Below are 13,694 nucleotides of genomic sequence, written 5' to 3'. Positions count from 1 at the left end.
CTATAAGGACCACCCTCTATCTACTCCTTTGCCACATTACTAGCATTAAGTAGAGTTCTTTTCAGCTCCCTTTTGATGACTGAAGATGTATTTTGAGCTACAAACTTGCTGTCCCAGAGTTAGAGCAGTTAGTCCTTGGTAGCAATTTTGGGAGATATACAGGACAGAGTCAGGGACTGGGCCCCACAGTGTTCCAGGTGACACAGATCTGTATCATCTCTGCATATTACAGACAGAAAGTTGCTTAAAGCACTGAGAAATCTTTAAAATTTCTTTTACTTCTCCTAAATATTCAGTAATGTTAACACCATAATCATAAAACTCTTCACTGTAATGCTTAAAGAAGAAAAGTTAAGTGTAGGTACAAATACATGTTTTTCTGCCAAGTAACATTATTAATAAACACTAAGAAAATCCTTGAATATCAAAGAAAATGTTACTGAACCCAGTGACTAAAAAGCCATATGTTCTAGAAACATAATTATAATTATGATTTCTGAGACATTAAGTTCATTTCTGATCAGATAGTAAAGAAAAACAAGTAAAAGTCTATCAACTATTTGATCTCTTCATTTCCCAAAATTTTCATCTTCTTCCTTTAAATTCCACAGAGTTTCAGTGGGAAATTCTCTGTGATGAAGTGATCATCATGAAGCAGGACCACAATATTAACTTCAAATTCAACTTCGAAATTGGTAGTTTCAAGAGTGGGGCAAGTGAAAAGTCTGGGAAATATAATGTATATGGGAACAGATAAACTCCTGCAAACGTCACCATCAGCAATTTGAATATTTTGAATCTCTGTGGCATTTCTGGCATAGCCTTCCACACAACCACAAGTTTCCACTCTTACCAAGTGTAACTCAGTGTTTTTAATGGCAGCTTCTGAGTACTCAACCACCAGCTCCCCTGTTAGTGGGTGTGTGATAACACAGTTAGTTGAGTTGAGATGTCCTCTGATGAGAAATTTGGGGAGGGAAGCTCTCTCTTTAACATTTTGCAAGGTTTCAGGTGTGATTGTGAAATCCACAGGACTTGGAGTTGATTTACCCTTCTGAGGAGTTGAATGAATGATGAATTCACATATCTTTGTCAAGTCCTTGGTCAAAAGAGATCGTTTCAAGTCACACCAGAGGGTATACTGAATGTTGACAAATACACCATGATAGGTCTCATACAAAACTTTGTTGCCTTTCACATGCAGAGGGAACTCAAAAGAAATTTCTGTTTTACCACTGGGAAATTTTCCTGGCTTCACAATTTCTATTGAACTGGTAAGAACTTGAATAGGCTTAACAGAGTTACAGAAAGCCTCAAACATACCAATACTCTTGGCACTGAGCTGCAGGTTCACCAGACCTTCCATTGTTAATAAAACTCCTTGGTGTTGTACTGAATATTTGCTAGATATAACCACTACACCAGAGAACATTTCCCCAGCATAATATACTTTATTGGCCCTTTTGATCTTGATGTCCAGGATGGTCTCCATAATTAATAGCAGCAGAAACAATCAGGGACACTTCCTACTACTGCAGCCTAGGACCTCCTATCACACAGTCCAACGTATCTCCTCACTCTCTTCCCTTCTTCTTCCCAGCAGCCATAGAGTCATGTCATGGCTGTTATTATTTAATGTAATTATAGTATGTATTATTCTTATTCTCTTTTCCTTTTCCTCTCTTTATATGTTTCTCTTGTTTTTGATATTTCCAATATTTGTCAGTTCTAATTACCTAATACAAACTATTACATTCAAATATCTATCTAGTCATTTCTTCCCATCATTACATTTATGTTATTTATTTTGTCATTACAAAGTTTCCATGAATACTTTCATATTTGCACAGCTTTTTACCCTCTCAATAAAGGCCTTCAACCTAATTCTAGTAATGGGATCAATAGGTTAATTAGCATGAATAGCTTTACCACTCTTAATGTATATTTTCATCTTGATTTCTAAAAAAATAATTCACAACTGCTCTAGAAGTGTAATATTAGCCCTGTTTCTCCATATTGGTATAAGAATTTAATTTGATGAACTTAAATCATCTGGTTCTCACTTAACATACATTACTAGAATCATATTTAACAAAATTGGTCCTTGGGCAGTAAGTATAGTCTTTTGCCAAGACCATATTTTTTTCCAAAACTGCATCTTTCCAGCTCATTCATACCCAGTGGAACTTTTGTTCCAAAGGCAAACCTCTTGGGAAAGCAGAACTACCTCCATAGTATGATGAGTGTTAAAACTTTTACAGAATATTTATGTTCTCTAAACTATTGTTGTCTCAGAAACTATTTAGATCTACTACCAGCCTAATGCTGGTGTGGGTGGGCTCTTCGGATATCTATCATATTTAATTTATCTAAGATTTGTTCATCTCCTTAACTTTCTTATTAGTTTTTGCTTAGATTTATCTAGTTTTTAGGAAGAAAAAGAAACTTCCCCTACTATTATTACTTTTGTGCAGGTGGAAAATTTGCCACATCTGAGTTACATTTCCAGTATCCTTTTAAGTACATCCTCATTTGACATACAGAGATTTGGGAGATAAATTTGGCTGAGACTCATGCTGTGGGGCTCTTTTTGGGCTTTGCTTAGGTTAAAGTGTGGCAGGTATGGGTCTCTGGCTCTGTGCTCTGCTCACTTGGCTGAAGGAATCCCATTCCCTCTGATTTTTGATATTATTACATCCTTTAATTTAAAATATCATGAGGATTCATTCAATTTTATTCTCACACTTTGTAATCTATTTCCAACTGTATCTCATTTGAGTTTTCTTTTAAATATCTGGAAGATCTGACTCTTGGAGTATACATGTCAAATATTGATGATGCTTTATTATAGTACCCCCAACATAAAACAGTTACCTTATTCATCACTTCCAATTATATCCATTTTAGCCCCAAATATGTCAGAGATCATGACTACTACCCCCACCTTCTCTAGATTAGCAGATTAGCTGAGGCATTGTGTATTCTGCTGTAGTCCCTCACCTTTACTCTATGTGTGTCTCTCATTTTCAGTATGTCTCTTATAAACAACATATTGTTAGTTCCTGTTTCCTTTCTGCTATCCATTTTCTTTCCATGAGTGACTTCATCCCATTTATATTCAATATTATGGTTACTAGTTGTGTATGTCCATCTGCTCAATTCCTCCTCACTGTTTGTCTCTTTCCTCCCAAAAAACCTCCCCTATCCTTTCCCCTTGCCCTTCTAGTTCCAAACTTATCTACCTTCCAAAGGGTCCCTTCTTTGTTCCTTCCTCCTTATCTTTTCATTATTATTCTATTCACCTTTCCAAAATTCCTTTTTATATCTGTCCAACCATGCCCTCCTACTTCTTGATATGATTTCAACTCTAAAAATCCTTTCCCTATCTTGTACTAAGAGTTCCTCCTTTAAACTACTACCTTATCCCCTTAACTCTTGATATGTACTCCCCTTTATATTTCCCTCCCTTTACTTATTCCCTTATCCCCTTTTCTTTTAACCCATCCTTCCTTCTCTTATCTTCTCTTATTCCCTCAGCCTCCCAAGGGGACTCCTAGATCCCTCCTTTATCTTATCCCCTTCCCTCCTATTTCTCTGTACAATAAGATTTTTACCCTTTTACCTTGTGTATGTTTTCTCTCTATCTCAAGTCTGATGAGAATACGGTTTGAGAACCATAGCTCTCAACTCTTCCCCCTCATTGTGGCAGTTCCTCCACTCATTCTTCCTGATCTATTCCACTGCCATTTCAGCTCATTCTATTAGATTCATCTCAATCTTGAGTCTTCCATCAATACATGTCCCTTCAAAATACCCAGGCAATATTGGTTTTCCCAGGGGCATAGATGACATTTTCTCATACAAAAATCAAAATCTTTGAATTTTTGTGTTGCTTATTATTAGTCTTTCATTACTTTTGTGTGTTTCTTATAGGTCAAATTTTCTTTCCCCCAGAAATAGCTGAAACTCCTTTACTTCAGAAAGTATCCACTTTTTAATATCTTATAATTATGCTTAATTAACATATTGCTTGATATGTTATTCTTGGATGTAAGCCTGATTCTTCTGCTTTATGAAATGCTATGTTGCATGTCCTGCATTCTTTTAATGTTATGGCTACTAAGTCTTGTATTATTCTGACTGTAGCTCCACATTATTTTTTGTCTTGTAGTATTTTCTCCTTTACCTAGAGCTATAGACTTATCAATGAGCTTACTGTACAATTTCATCTTTGGTTCTCTTTTAGGTTGTGGTCAGCAGATTTTTATAATTTCTGCTTTACTATCTGATTCTAGAATTACTGGGCAGTTTCCTTGATGATTTCGTGAAATTTGATGTCTAAACTTAATTTTTTAACATAACTTTCTAGGAATTTAACTATTCTTATATTTTCTATCCTTAATCTATTTTCCATGTCAGTTGTTTTTGTGATAAGGTATTTAATATTATTGCCTATTATTTTATTCTTTTTCAAATGCTTTATTATTTATATTCTTAGGAAATTGTTTGCTTCCCCTTGACCAATTCTAGTTCTCAATACATTATTTTCTTCCATGAGTTCAAGGTCTTTTTCCATTTGGATGATCTTGTTTCATAATTTTCTTGATTTTATTATGCTTCTTTTATATTTCCACCCTAATTTTTCTTTAATTACTCTAATTTGGTTCTTGAGGTCTTTTTTTTTTCAAATTCTTCCAGAAGCTCTTTTTCAGTTTGTGGTCATTTATTGTGTTTCTTTGCTATTCTTGAAGAAAATGTTTTTACTTCACTATCCTTTGAATTTGAGTTGTCTTCTTTATGCCCAATAACTATCAATAGTTAATTCTTTCTCCTTTGCTTAATAATTTGTATTTATTTATTTATTCATTCATTTAATTTTAGTGGCCAGGCCAATAGACTTATTAAGTCTGCTTTTTGTTCAGGGTGTATTTTAGACAATGGGTAAGCAGATGGGGAAAATTGTTTGAAACTAATTTATAAAATGGAATAGAATAGCATATTAAAATTCAAGAAAGGTATAAAACAAGTACACAAACTATAATATGAGTAACAGTATAAGTGCTTAAGAGAAGTTAAAATAGCACAATAGGAGATCTAAAAAGAGAGAAATCACACATCTGTTGCAAATCAGAGAAGATTTTCCATTTCTTTTATTTTTCTAGCATCCCAGGAAGTCAGATATGGCAAATACTTCCATCTAAGAAGACCTTACTGAAGATGAAAATTAGCTCAAAAGAGTACGGATATAAATGTTATCATAATACATGAGATTAGTAGTATTTTTCTCTGCTTAAAATAAGGGACTCCAGGACCATCTATTACAACAAATGCCTGAAAAATGACTTCCTCAAAAGTATTCCCAACAAGTATCCATCTAGGCTTTGTTTGAAGGTAATTACACCATCTCCTATTACACCATTCCATTCCATTCTATTATTAGTTTAAAATATTAGGAAGTTTATCTTTTTACTCACTCAAAATCCTTCTCTCTAACAGCTTCTTGACTTCTATTAAAAAAGAAAGTCTGATATTTTTCCATAAATTTTCTATTATAATAGTGGAATGTGGAAACTTTGGAGTAAGCACTGACATTATTTTTTCGCCAAGTATCTGAGAAAGAAGAGGGGAAGGTATTTTATAAATTTCATGTCCATATCTTTTCTCTAGACTTCAGTAGCTTAAGATTTGTGTGTTTTAGATTCTTCTTTGGTACTGAACAATACTGGCTTCCCTGTAGTGTAACCTTATTTTAAAAATACAGTGAGATAGAGGAGAGAGACAAAGGTAGAGAAATGAAGGCAAATAGAAAGATAGATGGAGACAACATAGAGTGATGGAGATATAAAGAGAGACATGTTAATGGCAGATCGGAGAAATTCTTGATTAAAATACATCCAAATGCATTAATATAATAGAAATTGAATTATTAATGATGATTTTTGAAATGAGAGAAATACTTATTTAAAGAAATTCTTACCTTCCATCTTAGAATCAATACTGTTTATTGGTCCCAAGGCAGAAGAATGGTAAGAGCAAGGTAGCGGAGGTTAAATCCCTTGACCAGAACCACACAGACAGGTAGGAAGGGTCTGTGGCCATATTTGAACCCATATCCTCCTGCCTCTAGATCTGACTATCATTCCACTAAGCCACCTAGCTGGCCTTCTGAAAAATATTTATTTTTTAAACACAGCAATGGATTTCTGTGATTAAAGAAAACTGATGGTGATAAGTGAACACTCCTTTAAAAAAAAAAAAACCTTAATTTCCATCTTAGAATCAATTCTGTGTATTGGTTCCAATGCAGAAGAGCAGTAAGGGCTAGATGATGGGGGTTAAGTGACTTACCCAGGGTCATACAACTAGGAAGTGTCTGAGGCCAGATTTGAACCTAGGATCTCCTGTCTCTAAGCCTGACTCTCAATCCATGAGCTACCCAGCTGCCTCCTGAACCCTGTCTCTTTAAAGAGAGATGGTGGACTATTAGTGTAGACTGATACATTATAATTGTGTAGATTAGTTCTGTTCAACTGTATGTATTTTATTGCAAGGGAATGGTCTATTCTGGATGTCCTATTATGAATGAGGTTGTTCATCTTTGTGCACTGAGAATGATTGTTTAAAGATCATCAATGAACATTTTCAAAAGACTTGAAAAAAACACAATCAATTATGTCTCTTAAACTCAATTGGGTATATCTTCTTAAAAGGCTACCTGGACTTCCATGACTGACAAATAAGGGTACTCTCCTATATCACTTTCAGGCTGTGATCATTCCATTTTCATCCTTTTTTTTAAAAAAATTATTCTAAATTTAGACCACATTTCACTTGAATTTTGTATCTTTGCATAATCTATGGCTGCCAAATTTTTATTTGTTCTTGCTAAACCACAGATTTTGTGTTCAAAAAATATTTTCATAGATTTTTAGTAATGATTCATTTAATTAGACATTCAAGGATTATAGTTTTAGAATTCCATGTTTTGTTTCTTAAAAATTGAGATTACATATTTACCCTTCTTAGTCCTATGATGTGTTCTTGTTCCCCATAATTTCAAAGATCATTGAAAGTTATTGAGGATAACCTCAATCTATCAAAAAATTTCAAGAAGCAGTGTTCAGAGAATTATAAATGCATGAAGCTTCTACATATATGAGTTAACTTCTAAAGCTATTATATAAACAAACCTAGGGGTATATGGAATGTTCAGGGAGGACTAGCACCTCTAATGTGAGGGTTTCACAAGGCTTTATTAGGGCTGCTTATCTATCTTTGGTGTCCACCTTTGACTCAACTCTCACCTGTGAACTCAAGAAAATGTAATATGTGAAGTAGCCATACCCTGTTAATGCCATCTCAGCAAATGGGATAAACTAGGTTCAGGGTATCCAAGAGGCCTCAAAACCAGCTATGAAATAGGAGGATGTCTACACAAACATGTGAAGACTTTCTCTAGTGGAAGGGGCTGAAGAGAACAATGTATTCCATTAGCCAGGAAGGCAGCTAAAACAGGCACTGTGGGATGCTTAGAGCTTGGTCAGACACTGAAGATGCCAAGGTCATCCATTTCATCCTGGGCCATCACTAGTCATCCTGACTTTTGTCTTGTGACTGAATTACAATGACTCTGTATAGAGATCGATACTCTATAACCAGAAACTAATCTGAGTGGCCTGGATGGTCATCGGATGCAAAGAATGAAACAGACTGGAAGCATGGCTTGTTAGCTCATTGTACTTCAAGCAATACTGAAGTAGCCACTTTATTATAAAGGAAATTAAAGATCCCTTTCCCCCAAAAGCCCAAGAAAGTTTCCCACAGTTACAGAGAGCAAGATTTTTACTATAGTCAAAACAAAAGCCTTAGAAGCCTTCAGGCCTAGACAAAAACCTATGCTAAACTACATGTGTTATCTTTAAGTGGAGCCTGGGACATCTCCATTAGGTTGGAAAGCCCCGTCAGTTTCTCGGCCTTGATGGTATTAAACAATTTTTTGAGCCTCATTATTTTACTTTAATTCTGGGCAAAATGCCCTGCCAAGGGTTCGGCCTTGGCCGTACCAGCCATCTGTGTTCTCGGGTAAAGGGGAACAGAGTTAGCCCCCCTCCTGCTGGAGTTCTGAGAGTCCAAAGCTTTTTTAATGAGACTATATTGTATTTTGAAGGAAGGTGAGAATTATGAAAGGAATCAAAAGAGGAATCTCAGATTTTTATATTAGATATCCCACATCTGTCTCGTCCCGTAAATAGAGCGGAAAGATAATACACGGCTCTGCCAGTCTGTATTGATCTTTTGAGGGGGTCCAGATAAAAATATCTACTTGAGATTCTAATTTCTCTTAATAGCTCCCAACATATCCCCCTTCTTTTCAAAATAACGTGATTTTTAGACAGGAAAACTTTGAATAATGAAAGAAGTTAAAATTGGTTATAATCATCAGTTATAGTTGGATCTGATAAGAATTACAGATCAAATTGCTTGTTTATGGCTCTCTACAACTCTGGAAAAGAGGGTGAGTCTGATAACTGCGCAACTCTACCTCAACTTAAATCCAATTTATTAACAAGTCAAGACATCACCCTTTGATGCTATTGATCCTCTTCAAAATAGAAAGATGAACCACAGTATAATAGTATATCTGTAAGCATGTGTGTATTTGTGTTCAGGAATGTGAGTGGGGATGATATAACAATTATAAGCATTTGTATCAATCTATATTTTCATTGAAAGCTAATTTTAGATTGTGGAAAATAAGCTTTCTGTTCCCATAATTCTTTTCATCTTCTAAAGGTGAAGGAATGGTGAGCATAGCATACAAGGACATAGAAGGAACTGAAGATAGTTAGCCTAAGGAATATTTGGGATTCAGAGTGGCCAGGAAAAGTGCTTTCAAGCACTTTTGTTGTTGTTCAATCATTTCAATCCTGTCTGACTCTTTACGACCCCATTTAGGTTTTCCTGACAAAAATACCAAGACGATTTGCCATTTTCTTCTCTTGTTCATTTTTCATATAAGGAAGCTGAAAAAAAAACACAAAGAACAAAATTGTGACTTGCCCAGAGTCACATGGCTACTGAGTGTCTGTGACTGAATTTGAACTCAAGTCTTCCTGACTCCAGGTCCTGGCACTCTTCCCACATCACCTATCCAGTACATAATGAACTATTATGAGAACAGGAGATTAGACTTGAACTACTTGACTTTAGAGCGCAGAAGTAGGAGCAGTGTGTAGAAATCACATAGAAGTATTTTAGTTTCAATGTAGGAAATATTTTTTTAGAAATTAGAACCATCCAAAAATGAAAGTGGGCTCTAGCTCATAGACTTCCTTTATCTCAATGTCTTTAAGTTGAGGCAATATATCCAATGGTCAGTGATATTGTAAAGGTGATTCCTACTCAAGTAAGGGTTAGACTAGATAGCCCCTGGGGTCTGTCCTACTCTCAAATGCTGTGATTAAACTTCTTTTGATTTTGTGTGTGAAGAAATACTTTTAGAAAGGGAAGGATTTTCAGTGACATCCTGCCCACTTTTTCCTTCCACCTCCTCTCTTCAATTCTTTGCTCATACCTGATCATCCCACACACTTCTCTAATTGTTAAACTGGTAAGGTTTCAGGCAGGCTGAGGAAGGTTTAAAATATTCCCAGAATCATCTGAAAATCCTTCTCTGTTACCCATGTTGCTGAGCTGGCACTGATGTGACTTAGAGAAGAGTGATTCTCAGAACAATTTGATTTGCTCACATCTAAAGTTATTTTCCTGACACCCTTGATACACAGATCTGTCCCAACTTTCCCCAGTGAATTGTAATTCAGAGTTGGCTGGTCTCTTATCTTTTTTTTTTTAATTAGATGTTTCAATTGTGAATAAGCTGCTATTGCTGGGATTTTCATTGGCAATTAGATATTTGAGACTTTCTCTCAGGATGAAAGAAAATCCTATATTTGCTGTCAATGACTGAGCAGAACAAATTAATATTGTTTCTAATCTCAGTCCATGGAGGGTATGACCTGATCTGGGACATCTACTGAGGTTTTTTTTTTAGTATCACTAAGGAAAATGACCAAAAAATCCAAACCTGTAGAGTCTAGTTGTGCCAAATTGAGGACAATTAATGTGATTTCCCTGTTGTAGGCTGGATTAGTTCTGGGAAGGTTCAATATTCATGAATCTGATGAAGCCAGAGAACAATCAGGGTAGACTTTCAGAGCCAAGATCAGAGGAGAAATTGGTGAGGTGCTTCCCAAGTATCATATAAATGCCACATTTAAGCCACCTATGGAATGGTAGGTAAGCTACAGCATGAAGCAAGTGAGTGTCAGATGAGTTTCCACAAATATTTCTGATAACTTCCACTATGTTAATATAACCAACCCCAGAGAAGTCTTCTCTTGAAAACCATAAGCAATTCCAAATGTCACTGTAAAGAAAACATAGAAGAAATTGACATCTGATAGTCTGATAATTAGATCTATTCTCTTTACAGGCATGGTCTAGTGTAAAAGGCATAAAACTTGGAATCATAAGTCTTAGGTTTGAGTCTTGGTTCCAACAATTACTACCTATGTGACTCTGAGTGATTTATTTATTCCATCTAAGCCTTAGGTTTATTTGTTTTTCATCTGTGAAAGAAGGATTAATTAGAATACAAACATATAGCAAGATTTCAAATGATTTTCCTGTCAACAATTTTTATGAATTTGTGTGGATCAGTTGTGGGTAGCATTTTTATGTGAGTGGTGGGGGGAGATGGAAGAGAGAAAATAAATCTTTGTTAATTGAAACAAATAAAATAATGAAAATGTAAAATAAACAAAAGGAAGATATATGTTTTTAAAAGGAAGATAGTTCTCAAAAGTAGACAGGATTTATAATCTAAGTTTGCAGAGGGAATAGACATGCAATAAAATCATAGATCCTTGAAGTACTATTATTAATTAGAGAATCACAGAATTTTGAATTTCCTTAGAATTCAAAGGGAAAACCTTTTCAAAATCCCTTAGAATTTCAACTCCAAGTTCCAATATTCTATGAACCAAAGGAGTATCACTTTGAGGTGAAAGATAGTTCAACCTACTAGAGACTTCTAGTTACTGAGAAGATAGATAATAGGCAAAAGAAAAGTGTTTATAAGCTATCTGACCTCCTTCCTGATGTGCTTTCTCTTTTTCTCCATTTTCATTCTTATACTTTCACCTTTCCACCTCCCTCTACCATATTTTGCTAATTCATTTACTGAGTTGGCTCATTTTCCCCCTATATTGGTTCTCTTTTTCTTTATCTTCCTGATGTTCCTAATAAATCCATATAGGGGGATTATGCCCCCTGAAGAGGAATATAATTGATGTTATATTTAAGGGCTATGAGATGAGGGAAACTCCAGATAGGATTATCAATGACAAAGAAATGCCAGAGTAATCCTGAAAAACATGAATTGCATGTTATCTAACATATCTATTAATAAGCTAGAGAAGCAAGAAGACCTTTGTTCTCATTTACTGCTATAGAAAAAAAAATAGCAACTATAGACTCAGTCAGGAGGTAGCAACTAGAAATTATGGCCCATTTCCTTGAAGCTCACACTTTAGATGGAGGCAGGCCAATTTCTGTGCACTCAGATTTCTCTGTGGACACCTCAGACCTCAAGTATATCTTGTATATAGGTTTTCACAAATGTAGAAACATGATCTACAGATCCCATATACACTCTCAAGAGAATAATGAATATATCTAGTACAGGAGAATCTTTAGACCAGCCCACATAATATCCTGAAAACACCAAGTTTTAGAAAGTGGAACGATCACATATTATAAAAAGTAAAATATTTCTCCTCTCTCTTCTCAGTAATGCTATTTTTCCAAGAGCCCTAATGATACCCAGATTTACATTACCACTCCTTCAGAAGATAAAAAAAGTTTCCAGATACATAGCACTTTATTATTACAGTTAGCCCCATGTTTTTCTCCCAGATGCCCAAACAGCCATTTGCTTTCTACCCTGAGGAATTGGACTCTTTTCTAGAAAAGAAACCTATGTAGGACAATGAAAGGATAATTTTCTTCCTATTTGACTTACATTATTCAAATACCTTACAGAAATAGTGCGTCAGGAAGTAGAGGAGGAAATTCGAGATCATTTCTTCCACATATTGTGATTTCTTTTACTTCCTTGAAATTCTTTAAGTTTGGAGGATCACATTGCAATTCTATTCTACCAAAGAGATTGCTGCTAGATGTTTCTTTACCAATAGAAGTCTGAATTCTGAGATTAAGTTCAAATTTCTTAATATTTCCATATTTGCAAATAAATCACACTATACATTTCAATAAAAATGTTTATGAATTAGAATGATATAGCCTCTATTCAAAGAAACAGAATAAGATAGATGAATAAGAAAAAGAAAGGAGAAGTAGGAAAGGAAAAATGGACAGGAAGTAGGGATAAGAAGAAAAGAAATAAGACATGGCAAGAGGAAAAGAAATGGGTAAGCACATGGAAGGGGAAAGAAGGAAGAAAACGTAGGAAGATGAAAAAGCAGTTATATTCCGCCATCTACTAACTATATAATCCCAAACAAATCAACCTCTCTAGAACTCAGTTTCCTTGTCCTTAAAATGAGTTTCTTTTTAATCTTTTTTTAATTCAAAACTCAAAGATATAAGGAGGATTAGGGAGGAGAGGAAGGAAAAGAAGGAAAAGTAAAGGAATAAGAAAAAAACTAAATTTTTTTCAAAGACAAAAGCTTGAGACAGTGACAATTAAAGAAAAGGAAGAAAATCTGTTTTTGTTATGTCTATTCATTTTTTCTCTTTGAAAAGAGCTCAGCAAAAGAGCAAACCACATGCAAAGAACACTGAAAGAAGAAAATCCAATACTTATATATTTTTGCAATTCTTTTCTAAATCCTCACAATCTGAGAGTTATTGGGAGATAAAAATTATTGCCAAAAAACAGTTGGAAGTGGATATTCATCATTAGGATAAAGAAATCTAAAGAAAATAATAGAACATACTTCTTTCAATAGACTCAAAGATTAATGCTTACTAAATGCATATTTTATCTCTCACCCCAGAATCTAAGAGAAACAATACTTTGCAAAAATTTTTAATTTCATGTTCTCTAGCTAAACATCTGAATATTGGGCTTTTTCTGATTCTCTAATGAATAGGAACTAGGTGGCAAGAGGAAAATGAAATATAATAGAAATGCCACTTAAGTCTCAAACAAGGACAAAGTCATGGTCTTCATATGACAGCTAAACACACTGAAACAGAGACAAGAAAATTATCTCCCACCCCATTAGGAAACTTGATATTCTTAATGTTCCCACGCTATTTCAGGGCCTTTGTCTTGATTTGTTCCTCTTCTAGATTATATTAAAACTGTATCTTATTTCTCTTATTGGCCATTTGGTTAATGCTTATGTTTGAATTTAAATTTTATTTATGAATGTATATTCCTCAAAAGAGATGAGAAATCCAAGTTCCTTTGACCAAAGATCCTTCCAAATCACAGAATGAGGGATCATTAAGTCAAATGTTCATATGAACAAATCTTCCCTATAACATATCCAGCCAGGGGTGACCCATGTATTTCTACAAAATCTCCACAAAGGAAGAATTTACTATCTTCCCAGGTTGGCCATTTTACTTTGGGACAGCTCTTTTTTAAAAGGATTTCTTTATAT

At 34.8% G+C, this 13,694-nt stretch overlaps 1 protein-coding gene across 4 annotated transcripts; it reads right to left on the bottom strand.

Moving 5' to 3' along the window:
• Positions 1-598: 598 nt before the first annotated feature.
• LOC123234786 (vacuolar protein sorting-associated protein 26C-like) lies at positions 599-1,492 on the bottom strand. Of its 4 annotated transcripts, none has more exons than XM_044660758.1 (2): positions 1,142-1,492; positions 599-1,060 (listed from the first exon to the last, which is right to left on the bottom strand). In XM_044660758.1, exons 1-2 carry the CDS (start codon positions 1,490-1,492, stop codon positions 599-601), a joined length of 813 nt encoding a protein of 270 aa, XP_044516693.1. The 4 variants fall into 4 exon arrangements, with proteins under 4 accessions (XP_044516693.1, XP_044516694.1, XP_044516695.1 ...); XM_044660759.1 differs by having other exon boundaries at positions 599-1,291; positions 1,421-1,492; XM_044660760.1 differs by having other exon boundaries at positions 599-1,061; positions 1,437-1,492.
• Between the last annotated feature and the right edge of the window lie 12,202 nt (positions 1,493-13,694).

This window comes from Gracilinanus agilis, chromosome 2, assembly GCF_016433145.1.
Source record: "Gracilinanus agilis isolate LMUSP501 chromosome 2, AgileGrace, whole genome shotgun sequence".
Lineage (NCBI taxonomy): Eukaryota > Metazoa > Chordata > Mammalia > Didelphimorphia > Didelphidae > Gracilinanus > Gracilinanus agilis.
Note: the sequence above shows the minus strand (reverse complement) of the source record. Positions and strands in the feature narration are given on the sequence as shown.

Excerpts from the sequence above, each read along its gene's own strand:
- LOC123234786 (XM_044660757.1), bottom strand. The coding sequence starts at position 1,492 with ATGGAGACCATCCTGGACATCAAGATCAAAAGGGCCAATAAAGTATAT.